Source organism: Lingula anatina, chromosome 3 (assembly GCF_051362555.1).
Source record: "Lingula anatina isolate TDL-2025a chromosome 3, LinAna3.0, whole genome shotgun sequence".
Lineage (NCBI taxonomy): Eukaryota > Metazoa > Brachiopoda > Lingulata > Lingulida > Lingulidae > Lingula > Lingula anatina.
The window spans coordinates 32,354,640-32,373,859 of NC_141769.1; the positions used below are offsets into that span (position 1 = coordinate 32,354,640).

Consider the following 19,220-nt stretch of genomic DNA (forward strand, 5'->3'; position numbering starts at 1 on the left):
TTAATGAAGTATGAGGAAACGGTTTTTTAATCATTTTGCGTGGGGCATAACTTCATTGACCTGGCTGATAATATGAAGCCAAGGAAGCCAGCATTTACCTATGTACCTGCTAAGGAATCTCTAACAGTGAGTAGGACGTTAAATCTTATTCTATTTCAATTTCAGACAAAGCCATTTTAATCCAAGAGAAATGGATTGTAAGTCCGTCACCGTCACGTAGGAATAATGCTGAGCTTAATACGCCCTAATTAGTTTTTTTTTTTTTCGAAATCCACATTTTTTTCAGATTTTCAAACTCAGGGTCTTCAACAATTTTCAGCACTTAGAATGGCTGTATGCTTTGCTTTGGATTTCAGTCACGATAAATTGCATGTTTAACACAAATTATAAAACGATTACGCCCGTGTAAATAGGCCTACTTGAAAAGTTACGCCTTTTTACGTTAGTAGGGCATGTTAGGTTATGAGTGGATAGCAGACAGATGTAACGCTGCCAAAACCCGGTATTCAAGCAAAGAACAAATAGTAAAAAAGTACACATATCTACGCGCAAGAATTCGTCCCATATATCTTTAAGGGCCTGTGACAGTTATAGATACTTTTATTTAAGAATGTGATTGTTGAGATTCTTGTAGTTGTGTAGAGAGGCGCCGGAGATTGAACAACTGAACACAATCATGAAGGTCGCGAAGTTCGCATCTTCAACTTATAAGTTGAACATATTTCACCTGCAGCTATTCCCAGAGCATTTTGAACAATACTGATAAAACCGCCGTGGGTGGTATTATTCACATTTATGCACCAGTGAGAAAAGAATTATTAAATATTCTATAGTTACACCAAGTTACTGCACTTAAATTGCAAATGTAGTTTTTATTCACAATCAAATACTATAGAGCTAGCTTTATTTCTAATTCTCAATTATTCAGTTAATCAGCAAGACAGTTAACATTATTTCTTAGGTTTAAATCTCAAATGAATGCAATGTAAAGAATGTCAACAAGGTTCTACCTGTTCACTAGTGTCCAGGTGGACTAAGAAACTGATTATCATAATTGAATGTATTTATATTTATAATAAACATCAGCCATTCTCTTTTTTATTAGTTCAATCTGAATATACACGCAGGTTCTTTTTACCACTATCCGACATTTTCTATAAAACGTCATCTTATTTAGGTATTATGCATGAGAATCGGTCTTTAGGAAAAGTTATTTCTACAACCTGGTCACATCATGGTCATTGCATTATATAATTTACATTTTGTTTAGACAGAATGAAATAAAAACTTTAACAACTGCTCAAGTTTTGTTTTTCACACCCATTTTAGTCCAGAAAGTTCAAGCATCACCAAACAATAGATATATGCAATAAAACGTTAATCCGTATGTAGAAATACCATTATTGTTGTTCAGCTCTTAAAAGAAGAAATTTTTTTGCAAGGGATCATTGGAAAGAATACTTAAATAATCAAAGGCAGATCGACCCAGGATATAATTGAGGAGGGAGGTGGGAGGTGCAGTCCAAAGATAAAAAACAAATGACAAGGAAATTTTAACTATAAAAACATGAAGGGCACAGTGATGAAAAATTGTTTGGTGTTGTCCCATTTCAATTTCTTTGGGGGCAGGTGGTGGTGGTGGTGGGGGTATTTCAGAGGCTCAGGGTGCCCATGTACACACTAGCTGTGCCCTCCCCTGGGTCTGCTAATGTAGTAGATGTCACACTTCTGAAATCTGTGTACTGACTTATGTCAGAAATGAGACGGAAATTATACCAACATTCAATATCATAGTTGTGAATTCTGTGTATTGACCTTTATCAGAAACTACAGGGAAATAATCCCAATAGTCAAGAAGCAAGGTTTAAATGTAAAATCAAACATTAAAATATCAAAGGCCTGATACAGATATCAAAAAAGCACACTTTAACTTTGAGGTACCAGTCTTGTTGAGGGGTCAAAGTGATCCTTTTTCATGAATGTCTGAGACAATATATCAGTAATAATCTATCTCTGGGCACTGACATCTCAGCACCTGATCTATGGTGTATACTACACCATCCGTTCCTTGAACATCATAGTCAATTACTCTTGTGGTGTTACTGTTGACAACGATGATTTTTTCTTCTTCCTTCACCATTTTGTTTCCCTCGATTGTTTTTTCCTCAGGCTCCAAACGCCACAATTTGAGCCATTCTCCCATCGCTGTGCGGAACTGGTATGTCAGTCCTCCCTGTATGCCACAGCTGTAGACCCCGCGGTTCAAGATATGGTATTTGATGATCTGTATAAAAAAACACACATACTAGTATAAACAATGTTATATTCTTTCACTTTTTTCATAGATGTATCTAGTAACGTGTGTGTGTGTGTGTGTGTGTGTGTGTGTGCAGTGAGTTTGGCCAATGACCAAATAAAATTAATTGTGGAATAAAGAAGTGGAAGATATGTTAAATAAATAAAATCAATAAATGAATTAATAAAGGAAAAAACAGATGAGCACAAATGACTGACTGAATAAAAATAGTAATATGTGAATTAGTAATGTTTTAACAAATACTGGAACTGAGTTAGCTAAAATACTCATGCAAGGAAGCCTCCAATCCAACCTTTTCCAGCTCCTTAGTATTCAGCAGGAGTCTCTCCATGAAGGCAGTATCCAAGCGACTGAAGGCCTCATTGGTGGGAGCAAAGATGGTGAAGGAACCCCCTCCAACTGTGATATTGGCAAAGATGTCTATTCCAACTGTCTGGATCATGCTCCAAAATGTACTGGAATGGATGGAAATGATGTACTGGTAAAATATTTTAGCATTTACAAGGATGTAGCACAAAGCAGTATGTTAGAAAGCATAATTATTCTTTTTCTCATTTACTGAAAAGTATTGAAAACATACAAATTCTACACAGTACCCAGCCCCAACATTTTTCTATGCTCATACTGAAAATAATATTTCATTATTGAAATATTCTAAGGGACAAAATTTTGATCTATTGCTTTCCCCTTATGTCTGAATGCCATTACATCCTAAAAAAACACATTATACCACATCATTCCCTACCTGAGTCTAATATTTCCCTTGATAATCTCTAGTACAGTCATTGTGGGGGGAATCATCACCTTATCAATAACATGAATGACGCCATTGCCACACTCGTTGTCTGTGCTGGTCATTTTGGCAGAGTTCATTGACCAGCCCTGGCCCAAGGAAATAAAAACTTTTAAAATTCTTTAAGCTATGTCATTTGTGTACATATAGGCAGCAATCAATTTCAACAAGGTTCACCTAATGCACAGATGGACTAAGAAACTGATAATTATAAATAAAAGTTTTTTTGTATTAATAACTGCTGCAGCCTTTTACTCTGACATAAAGAGTTTCATGTTAAACAGAGTATCACAAGTTGCATTGCAGCAAAATATCTGCTCTATGAAAAAAAAAAAAACAGATCAATTTGGCAATAAAAAATCAGAAGAACAACTTTTAAATTTCACTTTTACATGAACATATTTTTAAAACAAATCAGTTTTAATGTAATAATGATTGAATAATAATAATAATAATAATGCCAACAGAATTCTCTGTTAAATATTAACTCACATTTCTATTCAAGTTCAATCTAAGGGTTGCTGAAGCAGCCACTCCGCCCTGACTTGCAGATTGTGAAGAATAAGCTCGCTGACTGACGAAATCCTTTGTGCTCATTTTTCCATCCATGATGTGGTATTTCAAGATGCTTAAGTACAAGTCTGGGTTAAAATGCCATCTATTAAGTTCTGCACCAGATACGGCTGTAAGAATTGAAGAAAATTACTCCTAACTATTATCACTCTATTATTACCTCATGTTTCATACAGTTTTTTATGATATTAACATTTTTAAGTGCAAAGCTGTGAAAACTACATTCAAGCACAAAATTCAAATTTGACATAAACACTTTTTCTGCTGTATCATTCATAATGGTTCAGATGTATTCGAACCTAGAATTGTGGACCAACAAACCTGCAAAAGCCTCATCACTGGGAGCAAAAATTGTGAAAGAGCTCTTGGATCTCCTGAGAGCAGCTGCATACTTTGTGGACTCTGCTGCCTCCATGAATGCACGAAGGTTGATCTCTTGTGCAAGCATTGTCACATCCTTGGCTGCAAATAATGAGAAAAGATTGTTTGATAAGTTTAATCTGAGTTGTTATGATGTTGACATTGTTGTATAGAATGTCTGTTGTCATATTCTTCTTTTATTTAAACTTAATTCACAGACCAGTACCCATTAATGTGATAATTAACTAGACAAAAAGGGAAAAGAAATACAGAAAAAGGAAATTGAAAAATTGGTAAGCAATCCTGTTTGTTGCATTCTGAAAAAAAAAAAAAAAAAAAGACTCAACATATATACCACTATAGTTACACTATAGTAAGCAGTTAACTCACCACTGTTGGGTAGCAGGACTGAGTCAACAGCATGGATGATACCATTACTGGCAAGAATGTCCCCACTAGTGACCACGGCATTGTCCACCTTCATCTGGTCTCTGCTCGTACACCCTAGACGTACTGTGCTGCCCTCTAGTGTACGTAAGTTACAATTGGTGAAGATGGCAGCGGTGCATAGATTGTGCTTGATGACATGGTAATTTAGTAGATCTGTAAACCAAAGGAATATAATGCAGCATTCAGGAACATACAAGAACACACATATTCTGTGACATTCAAGGTGACACATACCAGTGTCTCTCTATTTTTAAAGTACCAAAACAGATTTTTGGTATAGCCAGAGGGAATCTTCTGCTACATGTAACAATCTAATGTCACTTTGGCTTATATCGATTTATGTTGTCTTTCAGGCCAGGGGGGGTTCGGGGGGTTTGAAAGAACCACCCCTTTTGCTGGGAAAAGGTCCACTCTGGGTAAAATTTGATCTAGGTACATGAAGTTTTTATGGAAAAAGGTCCACTTTTTCAGAAAAAGGACCCCCCTTTTGAAATTGCTGGCTACGGGCCTGTGACTTTGCTTACTTTTGAGGGCCTCAGTGTTATCAGGATCAAATACTCTGCTCACGATGTCTGCAGGGAGATTCCTGAAAGCAGCATCAGTGGGAGCAAATAATGTAAAGGGTCCCGTCTCTCGGAGTAGATCTGCTCTTCGTGTCAGTATTAGCGCTGTAACAAGTTCTCCGAAGCGGCCATCTTCTAGAAGGATATCCATTATGGTTTTGTCAGGGATTGGGTAAATCACCTATTTAAGAAAAATAAAATTATACTTATGTAAAATTGTAAAAAATCATCTTAATTCAAACAGAATAAAACATCCCAGAAAATTTCTTTATTTGTAAACATGATCAGTGTTTGTTTGAAATTTATAAATGCAAAACATAACACTTTGGGTGTCCTTCCAATCGTTATATAATAATATATTTATCCACCAACAACTTTTTCATAATCATTACAAATAAAACATACATATTATCAGTTGAAGAATCAGAATGTCAACTAAGGGGGGGGGGGGGGGGGGGGGTTTCTTTTGAACCCGACCCCCCCTCCCCACCCCCCACCTCTGCCCTGGAACCAATCTCAGATTTGGATATATATTTCTTTTGCAGTATATAATGCTATAATTATAAAGAAATATGCTTTTGTTGTTGGTGCACTTTGCCCTCCTTGTTTAGCATGATGTTTAGCATCTTTTACCTTTTCAATGGTGTGTACTATTCCATTGGTGGCTTCTTGATTAGGCATAATAATTCTGGCACAGTTTACAGTAACCACCTAAAATAATAATATGGGGTACATGAAGGTCTACAATATCTTTCATTCCTTTTCTAATGAAAACAATTTTTCAATTCATAATACATAATAATTTATGCAAAAATTTGATCATATGAGGCACCCCCCAACCCCCAACTAAAACTTTAAAATGTTTAGAAAAATTGTAAAACAAGCACATGTCAGAAAAAATAAAAAATATATAAAACCTTTCCAAAAGCTAGTAAACCATAGAAGACATACCCCATTGGAGTATCTGTTCACCCTTATAGACTTCTGTTTGTCCAGAACAGTGGGGAAATTCTGGTCATTCCTGAATTCATTGTACTTTACTCTGCCGTCCAGAGCATGGTACAGGATAAGGGAAGATTGACCACCACTGGACAGCTGGTTCCTAGAAAAATGTAGAAAATTTTGTACAAGAATCACAAAGAAGAAAATCTCTGGATACAAGGGATACAAATAGTATACACATGCTAAGTATGTGTATAAGTATTGCCTTGTCTTTCAGTTTCATTTAAAACAAACAAAATGTATGCAAGAATTAAACTGCATTATATATATAAAGTTGTTACAACACTTGCTCAAGAGGGTTCAAATCATTATCATATTTCACTTACTTCAAGTCTCTGGGTAAGTTTCTGAATGCCTGATTAACAGGGGCAAAAATTGTGAAAGGTCCATCTGTCTCAAAGGTATTGTCCAGGCCGGCCCTCTTGGCGTAATCCAACAAGGTGGTCAGACGAGAGCGCATCATGGTGACCTTGAGGTTTTCTACTGTTTTCACTGTAAAACAACATTACTGATTTGATAAAAGACTGGCAAATGTGATAAAATATCATGGTACGTAGAACTCCAAAAAAGGTAAATTCTGCATACAATATTTACATCTCATAAAATATCCTTTACAGCGATCATCAACACCTTTTAAAATTCTACCAAATTTCAGCTAAAAGACTTTTATATGTATGAAGCCAAATTCTGAGGCAACCATTACCTCCTGTGCATCCCCTTTCCCCTGCCACTTCTTCATAACCTGAGCAACAGCGGTAGCGGACAAACCTAAAAAAAAAAACAAAAAAAAACGGGCACCAGCTACTTATAGCTACATAACTTCTGATAAAAAAGCATTAAAATTTAAAAAGATACATTTGGTCAAATATAAAATAGAAATAACAAAATTTTGACCATATTGTATAATTAAAAAAATAATAATGAGTGACAAAATTTGTTTAAGGAGCTGTTAAAATACAGGGGATTGATATGTGAATTTTAAAAAGTTGTGCAATGTTGGGCATTTTAAGGCATAAAAAACCATCCTACTACATGCCCCTGAAAGTTTAAATAGGTGGCAGATTAAATAGAGAAAAACGAAAAAATAATCAGACCAAACTGACTGTCTATTTCTATCTAGAGACATATCTTTGAATATCTGTGAAAAATCAATCCGTCACCCCGGTAGAGGGTACCATTTATACTTAAGAAGCTCCTTCCCCCCCCCCCCCCCACCTCCACCTGTCACTGTGATAGAAGTACAGTAGATTGACTCCACACAATCTGTCAGCATATTTGTCTCAATCAAATCTTGTAGAACATATTTTTCTTTAGTATTCACTGCCTTACTAGCAATTCTGCATAATTCAAACTAACTTTCCAGTTCCAAAGTGTCCATGATGTGAAAAGAAGGCTGCTGTACTTGAAAATTTGCTATTTCTTTTTACCTCATCATCAGTTTGAAAGAACTACTTACGTTGGTTTCTCGCAGACCAGTTTTGGCTTGTAAATCATACATTCTGTGAAATACTGCTTTCTTGTGCCTTTCACTTCTTGTATCGCACAAACATTATCCCTGCAAAAGGTAAGCATATGATTTCAGAACTACAGACCTTTTAACAAGTATACAAATCTTTATCACAACTACCGCAATCTGTATACATCTAAATGCAATGGATCCCCAGCCATATGCCGTGTACTTTGGGTTAATTAATTAAATTTTTTAAAACTTCCTGGTTTGTTTTTTGACCATCAAAATAAGCACTGACTGTGTAAGCTACAATGATTTCTATTTCTGACATGCTGAAATCATGACTGGTCTCAAATCTGACAGTTATAGTTTCAACCCATTCTCCTAGCCTTTTAATTGGGTTCTAGTATAAACATGGAGCCTTTTAATGTGCACTCTCAGTAGCAAGTAGAACCATGTGTGTGCCCTCATGAGTTCTCCCCTTTTAGACCAAGACTTGCATGGCTAGTAATGTGATATCTGTTTATATTTTCCTGACATCCCCCTTCTCTCCCCCCCCCCCCAAAAAAAAAAAAAGTGCAGTGCAGTATGGATTGTAATTTTTTTCTTTAGAGCATTGCATAAGAAAAGTAATAACTTGTAAAAGTAATAATTTGTTTATTGTAATTGGAATGTACATTTACTTCAATTTTGTTCTGCTATAGTTTAGAAACAAGAGATGTCTACTTTTTGAAATCTTCTTCATTAGCCTTGTCACTCTGTATGTAGTAAGGTGAATCCTTGGACTTTGAGGAACTTAGCTAAATTTAGGAAGGGCTACTGCAGTATGTTGATCTCCCACCCCTGTTTTTCTGTAAGAATTTTAATTGTGGCTTTTTGTAATTGTCTACATACCAAAAATGTCAATTCTGTCAGTAAGAGAAGTATATAACCACTGTATGTTGTAGAATCACCACAGAATAAAGTGAGCAGGAAACATGCAAAACTGAATGAACTTTTTTTTACAACAGTGGACCAGAATTTAGTACAGCAAACTTAAACCTTAATCCAAACATAGATCCAACATCAACAATTTCACATGGCGATTTCAAACTTTTTTCCTTAAACTTCTTTCACCCAGAAATGTCTGATAAAGCAGATATAATGTCTTATGTTTTTAATTCTATTTCTCAATAAATAAATAAACAAAGTCTTAAATTGCACTCAATGAACAGAATTTGTCAAATACTGGGAAAACATTTTACATTAACATAATGCATAAATTCAACATTTTTAATATAAACTTTACTTTTTTCATGGCACTGATGACAGATTGGGAGACAGAGATATAAAATTGTCGATAATAAAGTAAAGAAAAGAAGGGAAAGGCATCAATATGCAGATGTATAAATCTTTACCATCATACAGATGTTACCTTTTTGCTATTTATAACATTCTTATAATGTGTGCAACTTCAACACTGACCAAATAGAGATATTTGAACATTTAAAATATAAAAACAGGTTTAATGCACTGTATAATTTGTACAAGCTCAATTTCAATGCTTTTTCCAGATACATAATTATATAACAATAACAATTTATTCTCATTAAACCCCAACCACCGGATACAAATGTCAAGAGAGTGTGATGAATGAAGCTGAATGATTAGCTTGGAAAAAATGAAAAACATTTCAATTGCATCCTTCTGATTCTGAAATTTTGACTTCAATCCTGACTGCATGATGGGAAAGGAAACTTGGAATTCAAATTAAAAAATAGTTTTAAACAGTCGGCTGAAATTGGTACATTGTGCTTGTAATATAGTAAGAATCAGGTTTATTTCCTGTGGATTATGTTTGTGAGCAAAATGTTTAAATACGGCTTTCCAAAGATAAATGTAGAACTAAAATCTCTGCGTAAAAAAATGTATTTATAAGACATTTTTGTTAGAAGAATTTGCTGTATGGATTGCATATCTTATCATTTCCATCCCTTTTTAACATATCTATTCTTTTTTTCTTAATGATTGACTTTTTCAAAAAAAATTGGGTTTATCGTGCATTATAATTAAAATTATAAAATCAATTAAGCAAATGTGGTAACTCTTTAAATGGATCTGGTTATAAATTTCCTCGTGATTTATTGAAAATTTGTAGTACCAGGGACAAGAATGTTTGCCCTTTGATAAGCCCACCATTTATTAATTAGCAAAAATTAGTTTACACAGCAAAACAGACACCTCTATGAATCAAGGAATAGGGCAAAGGATTCTCATGATTAGATACACAGCACAGTAGTTATGACCTTAGATCTCACAGGTTGAACTGAGAGGAAAAACCTCTCAAAAAAAAGCTGCAATAAATCAATATAAGATGTGAGGTTCCTTAATTTGACACAACATCTACCCACCCTTACATATTTTCTTTCAACCCAGAAGAAGTCATTCACAGCAAAAGATGTAAAGAATCAATAGTCAAGAGCACTACTTAGTGTATCAGGCCCATTGCTGGGGGGAGGGGGTGTTTTTTTTCGAAAGAACTGCCCCTTTTCCCCCAAGAACAGGACCCCTCTGGGTAAAATTTTATCTACGTAGGAACACCAAGGTTTCACGGTGAAAGGTCCACTTTTTCAGAAAAATAACCTGTCTTTTGAAATTGCTGGCGGTAGGCCTATATATCAATTATCACTAATTATACTGTTCACCCACATTTAAATAAAATAAAATTTTAAAAAAAATTCCCAAATGTGGCCTGAATATGCTTCTGAGTTATTTTAAAGTAAAACATGGGGACTGTTGTTTTGGACAGCAACAGCAATGACATGGACAGACACAGTATATATCCAGAAACATATGGTACACATGCAAATCTTGAGAAAAGGGTCAATTCCTGGGGTGGATATATATACACAACTCTGTAAAAAGGATGCCCTGTAATTCTTTTCACATCATAGGGCACCTAGCAGCTGTGTCAATTTCCATTTCAGTCAAATGTGCTCTGAGTGCAAAGTTGAAAGCTTAATTGTCAAGCTACCCTGTGAGGACAACTAAACATTGGGAAAACAAAGCATTTAACAGTTGACCACTTTGAGCGGAAACAGGCATTTTTTTTTCTTTTTTTCTTTCTTTTTCTTTCTTTTTTTTTTTAAACAAAAAGGAAGTCCAAATCAAGGATCAAAGGAAGGTTTAATTAAGTATATACTTCTTTAACTCTTTAAGGACAAAATGTTTGAAAGAAAATTGAAAGCAGTTTTACCCTCGTGTCCATGGCATGGCAAAGTTGGGCCTCCAGTAGAATCTGGAGTTTTCTTTGGCTCCCCTTACTCCTGGTTCACTGGTCAGTGTGAGGATGACCAGTGCAGTTAACACTGCTGACCAACATGCCATACTGGTCACTGGGCACCACTACCTGATCACACTCTCTCTCTGAAATTTATAAATAAAGGTTTTTGATGCTTTACTGGACTCACAATGGAGACAATTAATGTTCTCATCAAGAGGATTGGTTTCTTCAGAATACCAATAGATCACCTTCTCGTACAGTACTTTAATTATTACATGAAACATAAGGTGACAGTAATCTCAATGAAACAATGAAAAACAATTTAAATTTAAGAGTGTTGACAAATTTGTAAAATAAGCTAACATAAAAAACAACAACAGCAAAAAAAAAAAAAAAAAAAAAATGAAATGCAAAATTTTTTTTTTTATGTCAGTAAGCAAACTGACATTTTCCATTTAAACTTGTTGAAATATAATCACAAGCTTAAGACAGCCATTCCAAGGCATCCTCACAGTGAAACATGGAAGGATAAAAAAAACACACACACACACATGTGAACATGCATGCACGCACACACATACACACACACATGTAAGCATCATCAAAACCAAAACAATTTACAGTATGCAAAGACTTTACCTGATGGCTCCCCTATCAATTCCAGCACCTAGACAATTTGCTTAGGCTCTATTCCCATAGATTTTAGATCGATCTATCCCCGCGGGGAGTCTCACTAGATTACTTTCAGATAATCCGACTTAAATGCCCGTCCCGCCTACTACAAGCTGTAAGGGGATAATTAACTTTCGTGTCCCCCCGGAGAGCTATTTAGCCTGAACCCCCAGGGAGTTAGGTCGATCTAAAGTAGGTCGATCTAATCTATGGAAATGGGGTGTTAGTGTTCTGAGCTCATACAAACCAGTAAATGACTTAAAAAACTCTTTTATTTGTCTTGTACCATGCATATTCCTTCAAAAATATAAAAATGAGTCATTCTCCATCTCTAAAACAATTGCAAAAAGAGATACCCATACAGACAGTGGTAACTGCTTAATGGCTATGGTACCAAATAACCAAATAAGACACATCCCAAAAGGTGTAAAGAACATAAAAATCCTGCTCATAAATCATGATGCTGCTCCTAAATAAGCAAGGTGCCTCTCAGTCGCTGCTGAATGTAGAAAGCAGAGAGGAGCATGGGGAATTATGGGTCTTAATTTGGATAAACAATTTATCATTTGTTAAATGTCATGATAATTTTGATCCCCATCTTAATGGGATAAACCTTTGTCGTAATACTTTGACATTTTTACCTGGCCCTGATCAGTTCCATTTATTTGTCAGTCTGTCTGTCTGATAAGAGAAAAACTACACTTTAAGAAAGCAGGCATTTTTTTTCTCACATGTTAGAACAGTTTGGGACAAAACCGATCACATACTGAATTTAAGAAGAGATACAGATCCAGCAGTGGTTTTGAGAATATTTTTGAAAGATAATGCACCATACCTATATAATTAAAGTTAATAAGAAGACAGTTTTTCATTTCTAAAGTTAGATACAGAATAACAAAATTTGTTTTTTCCACAAGTTTTACAAATTATTAATGTGCATTTACACTTGTAAGCAAACATATACATGCACAAACAATGAATTACCTAAAGTCAGTTGCCATAGCAAGTGTATCCAGTGGTCTTAGACCCCATTCCCAGAGATTAGATCGATCTACTTTAGATCAACCTAACTCCCTGGGGGTTCACGCTAAATAGCTGTCAGCCTAGCGGGCACGAAAGTTAATTACCCCCTTACAGCTTGTAAGGGGATAGATCGATCTAAAAGCTCTGGGAATACGCCCTTATATGTACATCAAAGAAAAACCAGACTTAAGTCATTATGACTATAATGACGACTTTAATTTTATTTTCATGCCAGACAAACAAAGCAATGGAACAAAAGGTCCAGCCTGACAGAGAACTACATAATTTTGTACCAGTTCCTTAAGTGCAACTGCCTAAAATCTTCAATTTTACATGTATATTGCTGCCCTTAAATAACTTCTGTCAAGGTCCATTTCCTCTGGTTGAAAAAGTTGATGATTGGATTCTCAATGCCCCATTAGTCCAAGCAAATATAAATGTTACAGTATGTAAAAAAGGTGAGGCTTCTGGAATCTCGGAAAGATTAATTATTAGTTCAAATATGAACCCCTCCCTTAGCAAAATGAAAAGTTTTCAACAAGGAGTTTGTAGGAGTTTGCACGGAAAATTTGCTTTGCCAGGACATAAAATTTCTTTTGCAAATTTACAGCAAATTTGGGACAAAATTGTGCAAAGTTTGCAGCAGGCCTGATAATTTGCTAAGGGCCATAAATCCCATTTCCATACAGAAACTCTGCAGAAGAGAATTTTGAATGGTATGCTTTTACCTGCATCCATTAAAACACTAAAAGAAGTGGTTCAAAAATACTGTATACCAATCTTTAGTGTTCACAAGCCTTTCTTTGTATTAACTCCCACATGCTACGAGTTGCATCAGGTTTGTCAGATCAATAGCGTTTGCAACAGATTTCGGTAGCATTATCTGAAGAATTTCTAATGTAATACCTAAATATTTATGTTATGTTTCATTTGAGGAAATGGCAAGAGATAAATATTGTGTGACTGGTGTGTGTGCTTTACTGTAACACTTTAATTTGCCCTCACAGGTCCAAGCTCTGGTGTCTATAGGGTTCCAGAAAAGGTATGTACAAGGATGAGATTGCCATTCAGTGAAAAAGTCTAAAACTACGGCATGGGGTCCATGGGGTACTAAGGCCAATGATACATGTATGTTTGGCTCCCAAAAAGTCAGAAATATGCAGATATTCAAATAAAAATCACATCCATGCATGTACGAGGAGTTATTTACTTGTATTTCATAAAATAAAGTTTACCTCACATTTTGTCTTGTACATTAAACTAAAGAGCAATGGACCCTCAAAATTATATTGGAACTTGAGCTTTCACGTTATTTTTCATTTTAAAAAATCTCTATGATAAAGAGAAGAGGCATTAGAGAGGGGTCACTGCCTTCTGAGTATGCACCACCAGCTAAGCATAGGCTTTTATGAGATGAACACACAGATTTCTACATATTATGTGAAGTGACAAGTGATTTGCATTCATTTTGTATTTTAAGAAATAACTCGTAGCCTAATTTATAAGGTTAAAGAAAACATCCCTTTGATTTTATCAGAATTGATTGTGTTAGAGAAGAGATTGAAGTAGAAGATTGCAAAATACAACAAACATCCCTTTGATTTTATCAGAATTGATTGTGTTAGAGAAGAGATTGAAGTAGAAGATTGCAAAATACAACAAATAACTTTCAGGAAAGCTGATTTTCAATCTTTATCTGCCTTTTGACCAAATAATACTCCTCAGTAAATGTAAACTAAAATTAAATTTGATAGCTATGGGGTTTGAGTCCCAGATATCCAAATGCAGGTGAAAATCGAAAAAAAAAAAAAAAAAAAATCAAGCACTTCCCTAATGATTAACTGTTCCTGCTGACTTCCTAAATCAAACTGCCTCATTATCAGTTAAGCTCCTTAGTACGTTTGAAGTATAACAAATATACAGGTTAGTGCTAATGGCGTGTTCGTCTCAAATATATATGCAAAAAAGCACAAAAATTCAATATATCGTTCGTAAAAATAACCTGATCATGCTGGTTTTAAAACTCACACTGCAGTTTTATCCCACAAATCTCCTGAGTAAAACAAAACTATGGTTTTGTGCCAATGGGGCACACCTAACAAAACTACATGCATAAAGACAAATACTTCCTCAATGACATAAAAATAATCCAATCATGCTGATTTTGATTTCAAACTCAGCCCTCACTTTTACCAAACAAATCCACCCAGTATATATGAAGTAACACAAAAATACAGCTTGGAAGTTAAAAGACAAATAAGAAATGTTGTGCAAGAAACAAGATCAGGCAACAGCATGGACAGGCAGTGATCAGACATATGCATCATTTATAGTGTCCGTTGATGATAAAAAGATACATAGATATGAAATAATATCAAAATATGCCAGAATAGAAAAAAAATTCATTCTTTTACAGATGAGCTTCCTGTGTGTGTCACTAAGTCTTCAAGCTGTACAGTTCAGTATTCAGAGAATTTATCATTGATATTAAAAATTAATTAAATTTAGCTACCACACATTTCACACAGACCTTGCATATTTTTGTTAGATATTTGATAAAGCCCACTGAACTTTCTTTTTAAGTTCTTTTTCATCTGTGCAGCCAACATGCTTTTTCACTATATTTGACAGCGGACAAAAACAACCCTGTTGGTGGTATGTCAGTTTACTCATATTTTGTCAGACCAACACCCAAAATTGTGAAACTCATCATTGCACAAACCATCTCTCATCACCTATTATCACAAATACTAGACACATTTTCATGGCTAATCCTGGCCAATTCATTTTTAAAAGTACCAGTAACACATTTGACAGCAACGGTTTAAAACTGATCAGAAAATTATCACGGACCTAGAAAACCTGGGGTTTAACTAATAGGTAAAAATCTTCTTAATTCCTCTTGCTGGGAGTCAGGTTCTTATATACCAAAAAGGTATAGGGTCATCTCATATTTACTTTATGTTTCCTCCATCCCATTCATCATGGTTCCATTCATACCAAGATAACAGGCAACACAGTTGAGTATTGGATGTTCACGATTTGGCTAAACAAGGCCCCCTTTTATTATATAACCCCCAAAACAAACTTTCCTTTTTCACAGCCTTGTTTTGTCTCTCATTTATGTAAATGAAGATCAAAGATAAAGCTTTCATTTTGTTTATATGTATCCTGTCTTAGTTTGGAAAACTTTGCCCACATAAAATTCTTTTAAATGTTTTTCAGAAAAGAAAATGTGTGAGCAGACCTGGTGATACATGTAGAATGACTAGATTGAATTACACAATATACACACCATTGGTATCAGTGTGGTAAAACCTCCAATGTCTAATGCTGTTCACAGTTACTTAATACTCACAGAAGGCTACTGTAATAAAACTTATGTTTCAGAACAAGCTCATTATCTCTGTTCTTTAAACTGTAAGTTGAAGGTACGTTGTACCACAGAATTATCTGCTTCTACAGAATAATAAACTGTAACGTGTACAGTAACATCTTTATGCCATAGATATGTACAGCATCAATGGCCCCTTTCAGAATAAGGGACTAAATAATTCGAGGGTCAAAAATGGCCAACCCACTTGAATACTTCTTCACAATGTATATTAGTGGATTAGACAGCAAGCTTTGTAGTTGGTCGCCATATTTGAGTGAGTCCTATGTTCTAAATGGGGCCAATGTTGTCCACCTCTCTTCCAAGCTGATCAATTCAAGGTGGTGGAGCAAATATTGACAGACACTGGACTTCCAGTGAACCAATGAGGTGTGATAGTCAGGGATGTTGCAATAGTCTGAAGGTTCACAAGTCCGAAGGTTCATTGGTCCGAAGGTTCACAATAGAACCTTTGGACCAACAAACCCTTGATTAAAAAACTGATGAAAATGCTACGATTTTTCGGACCAATGAACCTTCGGACTATCGAGATGCCCCCAGTCTAAGCTCAATTAATTAACAGCGTGTTCAATATTGCCACAAGTACAGGTGCAAGAAACCCACTGAACCACATCATATAGGTTAATGGCTGTCTGCATATGTACAAGACCACGAAGGATAGAAATTGGTACAGTAACTACTCACAAATAATCTTGATTCTTAACTTAGTCTCACTTAAAAAAAATATTTATCTTTCTAAAATCTTACAAAATATTCCTTCTCTCATAAATGAAAACTTTTAAATAACATATTTTAGTTTTATGAAAAATAAGGTTTTGAGAGAAAAATATTTTACGTCTGTTTGCATAATTATAGTATATTCCTTAGTTTATGTTAAAAGATGGGTTCATATGTATGCCTAAGGACTAATTACAGGGGCGTAACCAGACCATTTAAAATTGTACGCACAAATTTTGAAAATTCCCAGGTACGATTATATTCCGTGAAAAATACACTGAATTTAAGGAGAGTAATATCATGGCTGGCTCAAAAAATTGTACGCACAGTGCATCCGTGCGTATGCCTGGTTACGCCCCTGAATTACATCAGACTCTCAGACATACATCATGTAGCAAATCTGTCCAGCCAACTTGACCAAGAGTGCATTCCCATAGATTTAGATCGATCCATCTAGATCTACCTAACTCCCTGGGGTTCACACTAAATTGATTTCAGCCGAGCTTACAGCTTTTAGTAGGCGGGACAGACGCTTAAGCCGACTAAGCTGACAGTAATCTAGTGAGACTCCCCACAGGGATAGATCGATCTCACATCTGTGGGAATGGGGTCTAAGTGATCCAGAGTTTAATTAGTTTTACCAGAAATGGATATGCTGCTGAAAGCACCTGGAAGAAGATTCCTCAAGCAAAACAACCACTGATGGAAAGTCTGACAGAGTGGAGAAAGCTGATGTTGAAAGCAATACAAATGTACATGTACACAAGCCATGGGCAATTTATCACTAGATTAACAAACAAACAACATGGATTAACTGAACTGAAAATTTGTTTGTAGTTTTTCAACTGTGGATTTCAAATCCTGACCTCTAAATGATGTCATGGTAAATGTAACAGAAATGCTGTTTTTTGACTGTGGTGTATGTAAAAAGGCCAACATTTATGATCTAGCTCTGTAAAGTTCCCAGAGTAAACAGTATAAAGGTATAACTGGGGACATTACCCTATCAAGTGTGAACTTTTTGATGGCATTTATGGGTAGAATGGGGCAGAACATGTAGAAAAAAATTTAAAAAGTCAATGTTTTGAAAAATTATTAGACAATACCAGTTTTTGAATGGGTCCTGACTTGACCATGCAGAACTTTCTACATGTAGCATCTTTAAAGATATATATATATATACAGAAATACTGTTTGGCACTTAATACAACTGTAGGTTGGGTACACGAACAGTGTTGAAATATTTGCAAAAAGCAATAAAAGCTGTAACAACTGTTGTAAAGATAATTTGACAATAAACTTTTTCAGTTACATTTTACATAACATAACCAAATTTTAACTGAAACAGAAAAAATCTCCCCATGTAATTATGGAGCAAATGATTTCAGACAGGTTATGATACCAGTACATATAGCAGTACATGCCAACATAGGATAAAATTCAGCAAAAATTACTAAATTAGATAAGATTTTTTTAGAAAAGGAGACGTCAGAACAGTTTTTCGTTTGCCTATTATTTTTCTACATCTTCCTGCACACACGAAGTGCTCTCCTCAATCTAGCTACCAGACTAAACCAAATAACAAGGTTGTCTACTCACTTCAAGTGCTGTGGTTAGCACATGCCCCAGGTGAATGCAGCCAGCCTGCCCAGACACACAAATGCCCTCCGCAAGTCCCTCTCCCACTTCTTATTTGGATCCTTCTAATTTACTGACATGAAATCTGTAAAATTTTCTAGTTGAGGTTCCTACCGCCTTGCACAGAGGTCCCACTGTTAATGGAAAAATTAAAAAAAAAAATTCAGTGCAGCATAAAGCGCTAATTTTTCATCAAGTTTATGAAAAAATATCTTACAACAGAAAGTCTCAAAATGTATTTGTTGATTACTAACTGCTGCAAGATGATGTACTTATTTAGAATACAAAAAAGAAACTTGCTTTAATGGGGTACCCTTCATAGAAAACATTGGAAGACCTCAAATGTGGGCATAAACAGGAGGTTCCCACATCTTTTTGGGAGAGGCAGAGGCAGACAGTACCACTATAATTATGATCCATTTTCAATTTGCAAATGCTAAATCACATTGTGGGTGGGCAGGGCGTTTTCACCAAATCCGAAATTTGAAATTGTGAAATGTCTTTCCACTTTCAAGTCATCACAAAGGGTCAGCTGTCTTGTTTGGCACCAGTTCTGTTTGATAATTGAAGAGCCATTGGTGCTGTGTTCTAGAAGTCCCTGTCAAGAGTGCCAAGTGCCTGTATTTTCCAGATTCAGCCATCTGCGTCCTACCATGTGCTTCTCCACTAAAAATATCATTAATTTCTTCAAATCTTACAAAAACAAGTTTCATTTCAATTTCAAGGATAATAAAAGTCTAATGAAACCTATCCATATTAGATTTAATTGCAGAAACTGTAATCAAAGACATACAATTCTCAACAAATCAATTTGATTTAAAATATTTTGATGATTAAAAAAGCTCACATACTTGGTTGTCAATCATCCATTCCAATATAAGTGCTTCCACATGTATTTTATGCTTTATGCAAGACTCAAAAAAGAATTACTGAACTTATATGTGCAAAACAAACAGTCATTCTAGCTGCCTTTATCCTCAGACAGTCAGTGGATGAAATTTATGGC

General features: G+C 35.3%; 1 protein-coding gene across 1 annotated transcript; it reads right to left on the reverse strand.

Annotated features, from left to right (window-relative positions):
• Positions 1-790: 790 nt before the first annotated feature.
• LOC106176121 (transforming growth factor-beta-induced protein ig-h3) lies at positions 791-18,297 on the reverse strand. Its single transcript, XM_013558360.2, has 14 exons — positions 18,176-18,297; positions 10,744-10,913; positions 7,515-7,613; positions 6,762-6,826; positions 6,385-6,550; positions 6,008-6,158; positions 5,690-5,767; positions 5,018-5,237; positions 4,434-4,646; positions 4,005-4,145; positions 3,603-3,793; positions 3,063-3,199; positions 2,610-2,772; positions 791-2,284 (listed from the first exon to the last, which is right to left on the reverse strand). The coding sequence occupies exons 2-14, from the start codon at positions 10,872-10,874 to the stop codon at positions 1,997-1,999; spliced, it is 2,043 nt and encodes a 680-aa protein (XP_013413814.2). The 5' UTR covers positions 10,875-10,913; positions 18,176-18,297; the 3' UTR covers positions 791-1,996.
• Between the last annotated feature and the right edge of the window lie 923 nt (positions 18,298-19,220).